At 39.1% G+C, this 16969-nt stretch overlaps 1 protein-coding gene across 9 annotated transcripts in view; it reads right to left on the reverse strand.

Annotated features, from left to right (window-relative positions):
• Positions 1-5368: 5368 nt before the first annotated feature.
• LOC126745572 (four and a half LIM domains protein 2-like) overlaps positions 5369-16969 on the reverse strand; it is a 319413-nt gene continuing 307812 nt past the window's right edge. For all 9 annotated transcript variants that reach the window (XM_050453469.1, XM_050453471.1, XM_050453468.1 and 6 more), the window contains 3 exons: positions 14415-14584; positions 12465-12668; positions 5369-6551 (listed from right to left, as the gene is read on the reverse strand). In XM_050453469.1, the coding sequence (XP_050309426.1) occupies positions 6411-6551; positions 12465-12668; positions 14415-14584 (515 nt within the window). In that variant the 3' untranslated portion in view covers positions 5369-6410. The remainder of the gene's footprint in view (positions 6552-12464; positions 12669-14414; positions 14585-16969) is intronic.

Here is a 16969-nt window from a genome sequence, read left to right on the forward strand (position 1 = left end):
GGTTGTATAGTGACTTGAATAACCCAACTGAAAGGTTTTCCACGTTTATTATTCTTCTCCTTCAATGCGTAAAACTGGTACTTACATAAGATATCCAATATCCAAGATATTACGTGACGATCCTGCCAGTGCGTTTTAGAAGGAAGGGAAAAATTATAAAATTGTGAGTGACATCAAAAAGAAATGGGTACGAATGGGACCAATCCAAAGTACAGGTTATAGTCACGCAAGCAAAAAATAGTAGCGGCGTAACTTCGGTAGGGAAAATGTTCTAGTAGAGAAAGAAATTTCCATTAGTGAAGTTTTGAGCATCGCAGCATTTTGTTTAGTTGTAGTCGCTTTGGTATGGTTCTTGGTACGGTGAGGTAAGAAGATGTTGGAGGAAGAGATCAGGCGTGAAATTAGAGTGAGTCAAAAGTCAAAACATCATGTGGGAGACAATGCACACTGGAGAATTAAGTATAAATTACTAACAGTAAGTCATTGAGAATTTAAAATGTAATTGTATATTTTTTTGAGGTTATTATGTGTATAGGAATTATTAGATAAATGAGTTTAGTAGGGAAGTTTTCAGAGTTACTTAGTTTAAAAGAAATACTTGATAAGTTTTTTGATAATTGACGTTTATTATTTCTTTTCTTTAATGTGTAGAGCTGGTGCTTAAGATACAGTTATGAATATATCATGAACAATATCATGAATATTCATGATATTACATGGCTTCCTTTGTGTTGATCTGAATACTGACTGTATCGTCAGTATTTTAAAACGTTTCATGTTATTGTTTTTCTAATGGACTTCTATTAGGAGGAGAACTACTGCCTGGCTTCTTACCCTTCCCCACATAGAGGAGGGCATAATTATTTAATTGTGCTACCGGAGAATGTATTAATTTACTATTTATCTTCATTGAATGATAATAGCCTATATGACGCTGAACTCATTAACGTAATAAATAAAGCAAAAATGTACAACATAAACTATGTTCATTTATTAACTCCAAAGGTACGAAAATTGAACAATTTTACATTACAAGGCCATAACAGACAACAAAGACAACCATTAACCTTAGGTTGTCTTTGTTGTCTTCTCGTATGCGCACTTTAACCATATTTATACTTTTGCTTCTTAGCAGGTAACTTACACTTCCTTCACACAATCGTAACATTGGAGATAAACACTTTCGATGAGCGGCTGCCCCTCAAACCGCCTCATTTTGATGGTACTACATCATGAAATATTTATCAGCGTTAGTCATGAAGCGGCTACAAAAGCAAACGTTTGTTCATCCAGGGCGAAAGCCACTGCTCTTACATTGGCCTTGAGAGGAGATCCTGCTGTTGTCCTGCAAAGAATATTTCCTGAATAACAAGCAGTGTACGACCATCTAGTGAGACATTTGGAGATGCGTTATGGCCAGTTACACCTGGAACATGTCGACCACACGTAGTGTCAAAAGTCAGGGGAGTCCTTGCAAGAATTTGAACCCGATATTGCACGTTTCGACTGTCATATCCAGATGTCCCGGAAAGAATCATGGAACGTCTGGTAGTTCAGACTCCGCGAGGGTGAAATGAGACAGGCCTTACTACTAGTACATCCCTCATCATCAGAAGAAGACGACTGAGGAATCAGTTAAGTGGATAATTAGTGAGGCGATTGGAGGACGTAGCCGCCAGGACCGAAGGTTGGAGTTTTGGAAATGTGATAAAGCAGGTCACATAAAAAGACACCCTCCAGAAGGCGTTAGTTCTACTCCCGCCAAAGTAAGGAAGGTCGATGTGACGAGGCGACCCTGTCCACAGGACTGCAAGCATTTTCAAGTATTCTCACAATGTTAAGTCACATTGGACTCAATGGAACTCTCTAATTTTGTAAAATGGACTCTTGCGGAGGGAAATAGTTGAGCACGACGGCAAAGAGGGAGGAAGGCAAATTTTTGTGCTTAAATGACCGATGTGTCAGGAGGACATCTTGCAGTAACAAAGACCATGGGACAAGTAAGGGAAATATTTTACTGGGTCAATAGCAAGGCCGACATAACGAATGAATGAATAGAACCATTATTCGGGATTTGGCTAAAGTAGTCTCTAGCCACCAAAGAGACTGGGATAGGTTTCTTCATTTGTTCCTGCATTGGCCATCCATGAAACCACAGGAGACTTTCCCGCTCGAATAGTGATGGTAAAAAAACTCCGTCTTCATGCAACCTGATATTTTATGGAAACCATGAAGACGCTGAGATGCGGCGAATCCAACTAAAGTCGAATTTCACATTCCATGAATTAATGCCTCATATTCCTCTAATGGAAGAAGAAGTCGGTATGGCGTGACCTGCGAAGTATAGCAAGAGCTGTTTACTGCTCAAGCAGAGTATGCTCTGGCACATTATGCGGTTAAGGATGTACAGATGTTTGGAGGAATAACTGAAGTTTTCTTCAAAAAGTTCGGAAAAGTTTAAGAGCTGCGTCAAGATAATCGATGAAGCGACTGGTTGAAAGATTTTCTACCGGGTTACGAAAGAGGCAGCAGATTAGAAGACAACCTATAAGGACGTTTGGGACAATTTGTGTTGTCTAAAGGAAGAGTTGCTTGCCGAGGATCTGAGAAGACTCGCAATTCCCAAACTCAATATTCTGAACTGGAGGATGATTTGCCGCATGTTAGAAGTGGTCTTCAGGTCTGCAAATTTTGGTCTGTCAATATAGGGATATTCCTCAACGTCGTTTACTAGAGAAACCTGTTGATTGTTATTTCGACAAGAGGGAAACCTTCTGCCGATATCGGCATCCCCTACCTTTGGAACCATTTCGGGACGAATTGAGCTTAGGGAGGGGGCAGTGTTACGATATTGGCAATAACGGGAATACCTGCTGTGTTTCGTCGTTCCAGAATTATCGCGATGACACAAGCGGATTCAAATCAAAATATTGGCGCGATACTTAAATTGAACATAAATAAATATTTTTAGTAGTCTTACGTGATCGCACGGTTTAGTATTATAACTATGTAAATAAATCAGTTGACTATTTTTGTGCATCGAGTGGTTTAAATCACGCCTAACGAACCGTAAAAACGCTACAATATCAGCGAGTGCCTTTTGAATCAGCCCATAAAGTCTTTTATCAGTCGATACTCTTGTAGACATATTGACAAGGTACACCCTTCCAGCGGACACTGAGATCGGGACTGTCAACTTGACTCGTGCGATAGTCCATTCGAGAACAGCTGTCCACTCAGACGGAGACCCGCAAACGCTAAGAACCAACGATACACATGGGCACTTTTTCATATCGCTGCTGATTGGGATACGGTCCACGTAGCTTAAAGGCAGCACAAAGAGGTACTTAGGGACTCTAAAAGAGACTATTGGAAACAGTTCTGCGAGGATATTGAAAACACCTTCTCTGCGGCACGACTGTGCAAAGTGCCCTCCAAGAACCCTGTTACTAAAATGGGGTCGCTGTCACTCCCAGATGGCTACTTTACAACTAATGAGCGGGAGACCTGTGAAACGTTCAATAAAACCATTGCGCCCCTTCAAATCTCCGCGCATGTATGGGTTAGACTTTCCTTGCTCAGGGCTACGTCTCCCAGTATGGCGAGAAGAGGATACAAAGAGACTTCTTCAACAAGAGATAGGCACTGAGAGTCGCAATAGAGAGAGAGAGAGAGAGACAGCGATATGCTCGAGAGAGAAAGAGACACAGAGACACGTATGAGAGAGAGAGAGAAAGACAGAGACACGGGAGAGGGAGAAAGAGAGATATGCCCGAGAGAATCAAGGTCATGTTCTGATTGAGAGACACAGAGAAATGCACAAGAGAAAAAAAGCACGAGAGAGGTCACGTCGCATGAGCGGATGAGGTAGAGATTCGCACGAAAGATAGAGACACGCACGAGAGAGTCAAGTTCATATCAAGGTTAAGTCGCACGAGACAGAAAGAGTCAAAGAGAGAGAGAGACTGAGACACACGAGAGGGAGAGACAGAGACTAGGTTACGTCAAGGTCAGATCGCACGCGAGAAAGAGGCAGAGACTCGCACACGCGAGATAGGCAGAGATCTGCACAACGAAGAGAACGAGACACACACGAAAGAAAGACAGAGAGAAGGTCACGCCGTACGAAAGAAAGACAGAGACACACAAGAGAAGGTCAATGCCACGCCGCACGAGGGAGGGATAAAAAGAGAGACTCCCACGGGACAGACAGAGATAAACAAGAGGGAGAGACAGATATACAGGCAGAGACATGCACGAGAGAATCAATGTCACGTCGCACGGGAGAGGAAGAAGACATTCACACGAGAGAAAGGACACTGCGGCATGCATGAGAAAATCAAGACCAATTCCCACGATGGAGATAGGGAGAGACATAGACACGCGCGATAGAGAGACGGAGAGAGATATAGAGAGACGGAGAGAGATGTATCGAGACACACCCGAGAGAAAGAAATAGAGACAGACACGCCAGAGAGAGAGAGACACACACACACACACGAGAGAGAAAAGGAGAAAGTAACGAGATAGTGGTATGCACGAGAGAATTAAGGTCAGAGAGAGTCAACGTCACGTTACCAGATACACAGGAACGCAAGAAATTTAAGTAAACGTCAAAGTTACGTAAACGTCATGTCAAGAAAGAAATAAAAACAAAGATACACACAACAGCAAGAGACAGAACACCACATATGACAGAGATATCCATACCCACGAGAGAAAACCCGACGCACGAGAGAGAGAGAGAGAGAGAGAGAGAAAAACCGAAACACGCACGAGATATACTAAGAAACGCACAAGACAGAGAAAGAGACTCAAACCGAGGGGCAGAGACATGCAGAAAGTCAAGGTCAAGCCAAGGTAATGTCGCACGCGATAGATATTTAGAGACTTGCATGAGAGACGGAGAGAAAAAGACACGAGAGGGAGACAGAGATACGAACGAGAGGCAGACCAAGAGACAGAGACAAGGTCACGGCGCACGGGATAGAGAAACAGACAGAAACGCTCACGAAACAGATATAGACCGAGAAATGTACTAGGGAGTCAAGGGCAAATCAAGGTGACGACGCACGATAGAGAGGGACAGTGAGAAACACACACGAGTGGGAGGCAGACACGCGAGAAAGTCAATTGTATGTTGCACGAGAAAGAGACCCAGACACATACGAAAAAGAGACAGAAACAGAGACCCGCACGAGATTAAGAAAGAAAGAAAAACAGAGACACACACGAGAGAGAGAGAGAAAGCACAACCTCACGGGCTGTACAGGTTGTTGTAACATTAAACTGTTCAAAGCTTTGTCAATTTTTATCTGTACTGAACTTCGATTCAATAATAGGGGTATAAAAAAAACACACTGAGAGAGAACCTTCCAATAAGTTTATTAAAGAAGAAAAAAAAGGTATAACAGTGATAATATAATCCTAATAAAAAGCAAAGCTCTGTAATTTTAAAAGCCTATAAAATTAATAACATTCCAAACTCGTGTTAATAGTAGTAATATTGATTTAAATATTATCTTTTATATAAATAACGCAGATAAAAATTACAATAAAATTTATTTAGTTAATGTTCATTAAGTAATTGATAACAAATTAATCAAACTTATGGCTAGGAAATAATAAATTTACAAACTATAATAGCACCAAGATTGCCCCTTATATTCATTTAAATGCTTATAAGCTTTATACACAAAATACTATTATCTACAACACAAAATGTCAAAAAATAAATACAGCGTTAAATTATATTAAATAACCTAAAAACTAAACATGTAAGATATATAATATTTTTATTTAAGAAAATAAAAGAGTTTCATAAAGTCCTATTCATTCTATAAAAATGTCAGGACTCTATAAAATTCAAAAACGTTATGTTTGTAATTCCTTAATTGTTTCGTATTTTTCTCTATAAAAAAACATCCACTTAAAAAAATAAACATAAATAAATATGTAACAAAATATTTAATAAGACTTTGTATGATGGCTATTCATAAAATAAAATTCTCGAGAATATGTAAAAATACATAATATGGGCACTCAAATCACTAAATTAAAGCATTTTAAGCATAAGATGACGTTATAATCAAAATTTAAAGTGTTCTTAAGTAAAAAAAAAATTGTGGAAAAAACTTCATACATAATTTAAAATTTAAATTAAAAATTGTATTTTTTTTTGTATTTTTTTAAATTTCTTTTTATCAAGTGTATTTCTTGTGTATGTGTAAATGTGTGCGTGTTGTCATGTGTTATGTGTTGATCCAAGCGTGAAAGTAACACATTTCAATTGACAGTTGTTTTCAAAAATGAAATCGTATTTGTGTTTAAAATTCCAATGACTGCAGATGTTCAATGCACTTTGTTTTTTGAAAATTTCTGCCGAAGTGTAGAAAGTAATAAAGGTTGGTTTACATAAGTTTCTGCTTGGCGCACTCGGGGCAAATGATGTCGTCGTTGTCAGTGATAAAACCACGTCCAACCAGGCTGGAACGGCAGCTCGCGCAGAAGAAACAGTCGTTGTGCCAGTGGCGATCTTCAAACGAGATGAACTGCAATAGAAACACAAATTTTCATTAAAACAATTTATATCAGAATAACACAACATTTTCCGAAATAAGCATGGCTTTTGCATTAGGCAAAAGCGATAATCTTAGTAACGCGATGAAAAACTTCGTAATTTCAAGGTGTACAGGGTGTTTCAGAACTATGGGATCAAACTTCTGGGGGTTGTTCAGTGCAACAGAAGAATCCATTTGAGTATAGGAACCCATGTCCGGAAATGCGTCACTACGCCACTACGGCCCTAAGACGCGTTAAAATTTATAAAAAACATTAATTACCTAAATAGGATCTGCTGCATTTATTTTTACCTTTTGTACATGATACCATAACAACAATTGTTTAAAATCAACGCTTATCAATGTCAATTCTCAATGTCATGTTTAAAAATTTTATAGCTTACAATTTTTAAACATTTATTGCTAATGGAAAACTTTACCAATCAAGAATTGGCGGATATGCATTTGGCATACGGAGCAACAAACTGCAATGCACGAGCAGCATCGCAGTTGTATCATGAACGTTATCCCGAACGACAGCATCCTGGATACAAAAAGTTTATTGCGGTTCATCGGCGGCTCGCTGAGACAGGCATGTTTAAGACCAAGATGCATGATACTGGTGTTGCTCGAACCGTAAGAACGGTCGAATTTGAAGAAGAGGTGCTTCAGCGAGTTGCCGATGAACCATCAAATAGCACACGTGACGTCGCTAAGAATATGAATACGAATAACGTTTCTGTCTGGCGGGTACTACAGGAGCAACAACTCCATCCTTACCACTTCCAGAAAGTTCAAGGTATAACTGCAGCCGATTATCATCCTAGAGTTCAATTTTGTCGATGGCTTCTGGATCACATCATTGCACAACCAAATTTTTTACGATATGTTTTGTGGACCGAAGAAGCCTCTTTCACAAGAGACGGTATTTTTAATAGTAGGAATAGCCATGTTTGGGACGAAGAAAATCCGTATGCAATTTTTCCAAGAAAACATCAGAATCGTTGGTCTGTCAACGTATGGGCAGGCATTGTTGATGATTATTTAATTGGGTCATACCTTCTACCGGAACGGTTAACAGGACCTATTTATCTGCGTTTCTTCGAGGAAGTTCTCCCAGAACTCCTTGAAAATGTTTCACTAAACGTTAGACAGCAAATGTGGTTTGAGCATGATGGAGCGCCGGCTCACTTTGTTGTACAAGTACGCGAGTATTTGGCTCAGCGGTTTGGGTACCGTTGGATTGTCAGAGGTGGAGCAGTTTCTTGGCCTCCTGGGTCACCCGATTTAACGTCGCTCGATTTTTTCTTGTGAGGACAAAAATAAATGCATCAGATCCTATTTGGCGTAGTGACACATTTCCGAACATGGGTTCCTATACTCAAATGGATTCTACTGTTGCACTGAACAACCCCTAGAAGTTGATCCCATAGTTCTGAAACACCCTGTATTTAAGCTTTAATCTTTACACAACCAAACTTATTAACCAATTATGAAATCATCCAGTAAATTGAAATCCAGTATTTTGAAAAAAGTTCATAAAAATATTCTAATTCTTCACATACTCATAGACAGTCTCAGAAGCAATCAAAAACCTGCAACAAATGATCATTATCACAGCCTCTCTGGGGACATATATCTCCTAAAATAAACACACTTCAAAAACCTTCTCTGAACGCCTTCAACCATTGCCACCCAGATACTGTACTGGGGGAACCAAATAATGGATCCATATTCCAAGATTGGCAAAACTAAGCTATCATAAAGATGAAGACTCACTTCAACACTTTAAGGTGTAATTAAAAATTATGGGGTTACTGTTGAGGGTGAATGACATACAAGCACACTACTGACATTTAATCTGAAGCTATTCGCACCAGGTCGCAACATCGCAAGACTCATCTTGCAACGCCTTGACAATCATTTCCTGACTGAATCTGAAGGAAACACTTGAAATCGTAGGCAAACAATAATCTTGCATTTTTACTATTGCAAGTCAGACCGTTGACAGCAGCCAACTGGACTGGAGCTTCGTGGAACACCAGAAGTACTTTTAAAGATACATAACTTGGAACCTTTAATTTCAACATATTTAAACCTACAACTGAGATATGACTGAATTAGCCAACTAATAGAAGAAGCTACATCTAAGTCTGACAAAGATTTCAGGATTGTACACTGTCTTGCTCTATCAAATGCTTTCTCCAAATCTGTATAGATAACATCAACCTAAGATTTTCCATTAGTAGCTGTATGGACATATTGACAGAATGAGGTAATATTAGTGAAAGTTGATTTTTTGGGCAAGAAACATGTTGACATGAAATACTACGATCAGCTCTTTCACCAAATAGGCGCTCAAAGATAATCAATTTTTAAGACTAGAAATAGAGCTCATAATACTAATTGGGCGATAGTTCTTAGATAATCTCTAGAACCAGATTTGTATATAGGAATGATTTTAGTAATTTTCCACCTATCTGGATAAATTGAAGCTTGGAGAATAATATTAGTAAGATATCCTAGCGGCTTCAACAAATGATCACGGCTTCAATACATAAGCTGGAATGCCGTCTGGACGAATAGCCTTGTTCCCTTTAATTTTGTTACTGGCCTTTTATAATCTCATCTTCAGAAAAGTTGAAGAAATGTGGCCTATGGATCTCAAACAAAGAAGATACTATCGAGCTTCTTCTTAAAACTCACTTTACTGGTAAAGGAAATGTTGGCCCTTGTAGCGACGACCCGAACTGAAACCTCGCCAAAAAAATAGTTACAAACGAAACCATAGCTTGAGCAGTGGGTGAGTTTAGTCCATATAAGGTTGCGGGGTCTGATGGAATCTTACCCCGTATATACTCCCTTATATAAAGAAATTCTTGAGGCCAGCATAGAGGGCGGCTGATGTGGTCTTTATCCCAAAATCAGGAGAAAAAGACTACTGAAGACTATAGAAAAGCTTATAGGGAGGTATATAACAAAGAGATTCTAACAGAATCGCCAACGGAAAGGGAAGTCGACGGAAATGGCAAATCACTCTGTAGTGAGCAAGGCTGAAAAAGGTATAGAAAACAAGGAAATAGCACTTCCTTTTTTCTTTGACGTGGTAGGAGTATTTGAAGAGGCGAAAACAGATACCATCTGCCATGTCTCTCTGAATAAGGTAGACCTAAAGATCAGTGCTACACTAGGAGATTGTCGTATCGAGACCAAAGTGAAGGGCGGCTGCCAATAAGGCAGAATTTGAAAGGCTTTAAACTTCCCACTATGTATCAGATTCGCCTAACATTGGGACAGCAGGTCGAATACTTGGCACTCACGTAGAGCAGTCAATTACGGGGAACAATAGGTATAAGATGTTCTCCACTGGCTTTATTCTGCAGTCATACGATCGAGGGTCTCATACAGCAGCATTAAAGGTCACCAACCCCCAAAAACAAACTGGCTAGACTGCAAAGACTGGTCTGTTTGGTAATTACTGGAGTCATAAAAACAACACCTGCGGCATCCCTAAACATTCTCCAATGAATCAACCAACCAATAGTTTATTCATGTCAGTTACATCTTAGCAAAAAAATATCTTAGCACACGTCAAATAACATGGACAAATAGGTGCTGAAAATAAACTATAATAAAAATTACAATTTAAAATATAAAACATGCGACTACTAGATATCAAGACTAATACAAGAAAATAGATCTAGTGATATCACAATAAATTAAAATTTGAAATAAAATATTCTTCATGGGAATAGAAAACCATTTTATACGAGCTTTAAAAAGTTAAGAGTGGCAACTCTCTTATTCTAACAGGTAATACATTATGCAAAATACCTAGTCGCCAAATACCCTGAGCCATCTTGACATCTTTGGAGACTGCGGTAAGCAGAAACCAAATCGTCCCTGGCACGAGTGTTATAGTTGTGCACATCCCCATGAGTTGGAACCAGCTCCAACTTTTCCGTTACATAAGACAAGGCACAGTTAAAATCTTTAGAATAATAATGGTACTTTTGAGGTCCTCTCTATAACCAAAACTATATATCACCATAACAGCCTTCTTCTGCAATCCAAAAACTGTATGTCTCCCAATTGAATGTCCTCGTGGAAGGATTCCGTAGCTAATATGAGAATGAAAAAACGCAAAATAGGTTATTCGCCTTACATTGGTCTAGACTCAATGAGAAATATGGCGGAGAAGATAAAGATCTTTGGCAAGTTTTTTTGCAAAGGCATCAACATGTTTACACCACTGTACTTTGGGATCCAAAGTCACACCCAGAAAAGACACTGCCGAGATACCCGGTGTCACCCGTATGTCTCAAAGGGAGAAAATTACCATCTGCGTCTTCTCTCCATTCAGAAGTAGTCTGTTAGAACAGAACCATTTCTTTGCCCTCTCCTGTGCCAACCTGGTAGCCTCCAATGACAGTATTTTTAGCGATTAGGTCACTATGAGGAAGGTCATTGATATATGTATATTAAAAATTGACTCCTGGGGTACACCTTTATTAATCTCACTCATTGCTGAGGACAATTCAACAACATATACAAAAATTTCCTTTGGGGCTACCGGAGCTTCCAGTCTGGATTGAAAGAAAGGCCATGAAGGCGCATAAGAGGATGAAGATTAGTGAAGAACGGCTTACTACTACTACAATATTCACTTAGGACAAGGTCATATGACGATCGCTCTCAGAATGTGTAAGAACATACCAATTCTGACATCCAGATGTGCTACAGCGAGTGGCAAACTAAGGTTAAATTTCGGGTGGAAATTCCGACCAGAAAAGAATGGTCAACGAACCAAATCAAGGAGCTAAACGTTTTTCAGGAGTGGTACACTCCTGGTAATGGATGAAAAGCACCAAGTCGGTGGAGGTTGGCGTGTACAGGATGGAAACGAACACAGGAGAATCCTTTCCTCTAAGGAAACACCTCACAGTTTTCCAAGCAGAGGTATTTGATATACTTAAAGTAGCAAACAGACAGGAAGCATTGGAAGGTAAGAGGGGGTTTGTATCTATTCTGATATTCAAGCTGAAACACATTGGAAAGACTGGTAGCAAACAAGGAAGTGAGACTGAGGTGGGTCCCAAGACCAGGGTTTCGAGGGCAATGAACAGACTGACGAACTAGCAAGAAAAGGTTCCGTTAGCCCCTTCGTAGACCTCGAGCTGTGTCTCCAACTCAATAAAAAGCAAATCTCCTAATAATTGGGCCTGGCAAAAAACAAGGAAGAATTAGAGAAGAATAGAAGGATGTCGACAGGTCAAGAATGAAGGATGAAAGATTATAACAGATCATGATGCCTCTAGAGAAAGGCGACTCCAAAAAAAGAGTCGACATGGATCAATGACTCGTGGTTGGTGGGAATCCTAACTGGGCATAACAGCCTAAACAGGGATCTACACTTTCTTGGTATAGGAGAAAGTTCGCTCTGTCCGAATTGCGGTACAGAGGAGAAATATTCATATCACATATTAGGAACTTGCGATAGGTGGAGTCTCCTGAAAAGGAAAATTTTTGGAGCTATGACACTCCAATGGGAATATTGTAAAGATCTGGACTGAGACTGTAAACCTTTATTAAGAGGACGGGCCGACTTAGTAAAGACCGTGCATTGGAAGTGGAGGCGTACAGGTGGGTGATTCCGGGGTTAGCGAATGGGGACTTTTAGGCCTACTTGCCGACCTCCAACTCCCCCAACCTTACTACTACTTTTACTACTAAAATAGTTTGTTAATGTAGATAATTATAGATGATCTAGTCAATCTTAACAAATATCCAGTATCTCTTGACCGGTTTTAATCGAAAATAGAGTAGATTTCACTACATATCATAACCTACTTTTTTTATTTGATTTTAATAAAGTTCTAATTAAATTTACTAAAAATAACTTACTTTAGTTCCACCGATTCCAGTAATGGGTTTGTTGCAAGCGAAGCATCGCTTGGCAAACAATTCGCCGAAGCAGTCGGCACAGTATGGTTTCTCGTCGCGGCTGGTGAAACGTTCTCCGGCCAAGGATTTTGTGCAGTGGGTGCAAGTGAAACACTCACGATGCCAAGGTTCGTTCTTGTAAGTTACGCCTCCGCTGGTGATAACCTGAAATATTTATAAGTAATTAATTTTTAAATTCTTTCGAATGTTTTTTTAATTTGATGTCAAGATACACCCGAAATAACGCAACAGTTTATAACATAGCTTATGAAGATTTTAAAGAAAGATTTTTAATGGAAGTTTGTGATTACAGCCGCCTTCGTACAGTTTGTCTATCAGTAGTTCGTAAGTTGACAAATACTTTGTCATATAAAGTAAGGATCTTCTAGGAGTTACACATAAATTCAATTAAAAATCAGGCATGTGGAGAGGTGAGTCACGAGATCAGGATTGGCCGACATAATGAAACCTGCGCGCTGAAAAGGAGAATAAGGTTGGCATGGGCGGCATTTGGAAAGCTTGGAAATGTTTTGAAACCAAACATTTCTATATATCTCAAACGGAAACCATATAATCAATGTATACTGCCAGTACTAACCTATGGGGCCGAAACGTTAACGATTACCAAAAAACGGCGCACAACGTTGTGAGTTGCTCAGAGATCTATGGAACGGTCTGTCTCTTAGAGACAGGCTGAGGATTGTTGCTCTAAGAGACAGGATACCAAATGTGACTATGCGGCATAGGACGGGTGTGACTGATATCATACAGAGAGTTCCAACTTTGAAGTTGCAACTTTGGGCTGTCCAGTTGGCACGAACAACGGATGGAAGATGGTCAAAGCGTATTCTAGAGTGGAGACCACAAAGGAACAGAGGCAGACGACCAACAAAATGGTCAGACGATATTAAGAGAATCTAGTTACAGGATGCAAAAGACCGAAAACGGTGGCAGCCTGAGGAAGGCCTATGTCCAGCAGGGGACGTGAACGGCCATTTGATGATGATGATGATGATAAAGTAAAGAGGACAGTATAACCATCAGGAAATTAAAATTGTGTTTGCCTTACTAAAAAATGCACTTTTGAATTTAATAAATATACGTGTATTCATGAAAATGTTTTTCCTAATCTTTGGAAAGAAAGTTATTATCATCCCACTTCTAAATCCTAATGAAATGCAAGCTCATAAGGTCATATTAAGCTCATAATCTGAAAAAAAAAGATTCGAATCTGCACAATTTGCACCACTGGGAAAGAAAAGATTCTAATTCACACACGAAGAGATCAACTTCGATTCGACACATTACGACCACATTACTTGACAGATCGCCTTACAGCGCCTCTACCTGAAGTTCCTAGAAACTACCTTGTTGGAGCTATTAGTTGGAATCCCAGTGTTTAATAGAGACGTTCCCATTGTCTTGCAGCACGCTGGTTATCTGGCACATTTTCAATGAGAAGCTAGAGGTGGCCCGATTCTTCGACCCGCACGATCTCCAGACGTAACTCCCTTAGATTTTTACGACTGGGGAGGGGACAAATCATTAGCTCATGCTACTGAGGTGCCTACGCGAAGAAATTCGTTTATCTACCGTAAAAAAAAACAGAGAACAGCTCGAGCAAAATTTATAACTAAGAAAAGATTAGATATTGAACACTTGTTACACTAGTTAAACTTTTCCTTAGATAAAAGATCAACAGAAGTTGTTTCTTTATTGATTCTGAACCATTAACAGTTCATGTGCCGAACGATACAGGGTATGTATGATGACGTAATGGATTCAAAGAAGTTGTAGCTTGGTTGCTACTTGGACCAATTTTCAGATTCACCAAATCTTATCAGCAGAACTTCCAAATTCGTCGCACACCAGATTATGGCTAAAGCTTTAACTGCTTAAGGAAAGTCTTACCTTATTGCATTTAATACACCTAGTAGCGTACTTTTCTTCGTAGCACTTAGCGCAGTAAATCTCTTGCTCCCTAGGGATGAAACTTTGGGTGCCTATCGGGGTCTTGCACATGCAACAGCAGAAGCACTTCTCGTGCCATTGCCTCGTCTTGTATTCCATCTTTTTGGTACCTGAAATGAAGCAAAAAAATATAAATTTGTTTGTTTAAAACCCATAAATAAGGTAATAAAGTGTCAACATAAAAATGCCCATACCATTTAATCTTCTCGGGTCTAAATTTCTACAAAACTCAAACAATTTTTTACAATAATGTTATATACATCAGCGCTAGATTTAGACGAATTTAATGTTCGGTATATCTAAATTACGTGCTAGACATTATGAGCTACATAATTTTTTTTTTAAATAATTTAACGTGTTATTACCGAATGGTTTCGTTTACCAACCATTGTACGGGCACAAAGTCACACTAACCATGCAAATACTGCAACTAATGACTTTTTAATGTCGCAGGAAGTAAAGGAAAAACCCACAAATAATAAGTATTTTTTACATTTTTTTTCCACGTAGGTCGATACATATCATCCTTGCCCATGACTTTAGGCAAATCCCCTTTCATTTTATGCAGTGCGGTTTTAAAATTATAATTGGCATAGTAGGCGTTATGACAATGCGATTTTCAAAACGGCAATAATTCTACTAAGTTCGCGTGAATTGTGCGTAGGAAGCCCTTCAAGGGGTCTCGCAATGAGGTCAATGTCTGTCTGAGATAAATTTTAATAGGTAACAGGTAGACATAATAATAGACACTATATTTTAATGCACCGAATTATCAAGAGATATATTTTTTAAGTAAATCACGCTATTTCCAAATTAAAGTTGGAGCAATAAACGTCTAAAAATACATTTTAGTCGACCCAGTTTTGCCATGAAAAAAATGCCCTAGATGATCGCGTGCGGTGCATCCCAATAAAGAGCGATCTCGTTGGCTCAACTGTAAAGAATTTTACCGGAAATAAAATTGAAGTAAAAGTTGCCAAACTCTAAAATTCGTGTGCCTTTGATTGCTTTGTGAATTGTTCCGAAAAACGGTGGCTAAGTCTTTGATAGAATTTTTAAAAAGAATTTATTTTTCGAATATAGGTTTTTAGTAAACTACTTTTTTTTGACAAAGATTTTTAAATATTTTTAGGATTAACTGAATTTTCAACCAGTCATTAAATTATTTTTATCATTTCCGGTTTTACCAGAAATCGTAATAAATTTCTTATTTAAAACAGGCACCCAGAATGCAAAAATATTCGACTGCTACTAGACTGCATAAAGCAATGGCTAAGAGAGGCACATACTCAATAATGGCCTTCAAAAAAAAGACAGATAGGAGCAAGCAAGCCATATTATAACTTCAAACACACTTTCCAGGGTGCGAGCCTATAAAAACGGTGTCAATAAATCACACCAATCCCAAAAAAGAGGACTGGGAAATTGCAAGAACCGTCTTTAAAGCAGACAGATGATTTTGGCTTTTAACCGTATACAAGTCACCGGGGCTGGATGAAATTTTTTACATAAATTCACACAAACTATCCAGAAAAGCCTATATGAGAAAGAAATAGCCATTTGCGCTTTTCTAGATATATCTGGAACATTGGATAACATGTCACGTGTAGCAGTCAAAAATGCGATGGATTTGTCAAATGGTTGCGACACGTGCAGCTATGAGTGAACAGACCACAATCATCAGAGCTACTCGTGGCACGCACCAAGGACTACTATAAGGGTAACCTTATCCTTACTATACGATGGAACCATGGAATGATCCATCTGCATAGGATATGCGGATGAAATCGTTATAGTCAAAGGCAGATACGAAAGCACATTGTACGACCTCATACAAAGAATCCTAAGCATTACGGAATAATGGTGTACATTAGTAGGGCTGAGCATCAGTTCGGCGAAAACTACCATGATAGTACATTCACTCGTAAAACCAGGGATATCTACGTGGGAGAACAACTTGTACATGCATGGAAAGAAGTTAAATATCTGGGAGTAGCACTGGATAGCAAACTTAGTTGAAAGAATATCGATTAGAGAGCCTGAAAATATCAAACAAGATCTATTCCTCTGTTCGATCTTCCTAAAGACGATATAACTCGGGAATATCACTTTGTAAGGAATTTCACTACAAAAATTAATAGCAAAAATGGGTGAAAAAATGGAACAGTCACCCAGTCACTTAAATCGCCATATTATAATGGTTTATTGACGGTTGTAAAACCGAAAAAGAAACAGGAGCTGGAATTTTCGGGCCTGACACCAAATACTCAGAGTCGCTGTAACCCACCAGGGTCTTTCAAGCAAAAGCAGTTCTAAAATGGTAAAAAACTGTTTAGGGGAACTTAATGAGCAAAATAAAGTTGCAATATTTTGGGTACCTGGGCACACAGGCGTGCAAGGTAATGAAGAAGCCAATATTTTGGCAATAAAGGGTTCCGACTTACAGGTTGTTAGCGCCGGTACCTTTCTGCGGTAAGAATAATTATCTATATGAG

This window comes from Anthonomus grandis, chromosome 16 (genome assembly GCF_022605725.1).
Source record: "Anthonomus grandis grandis chromosome 16, icAntGran1.3, whole genome shotgun sequence".
Lineage (NCBI taxonomy): Eukaryota > Metazoa > Arthropoda > Insecta > Coleoptera > Curculionidae > Anthonomus > Anthonomus grandis.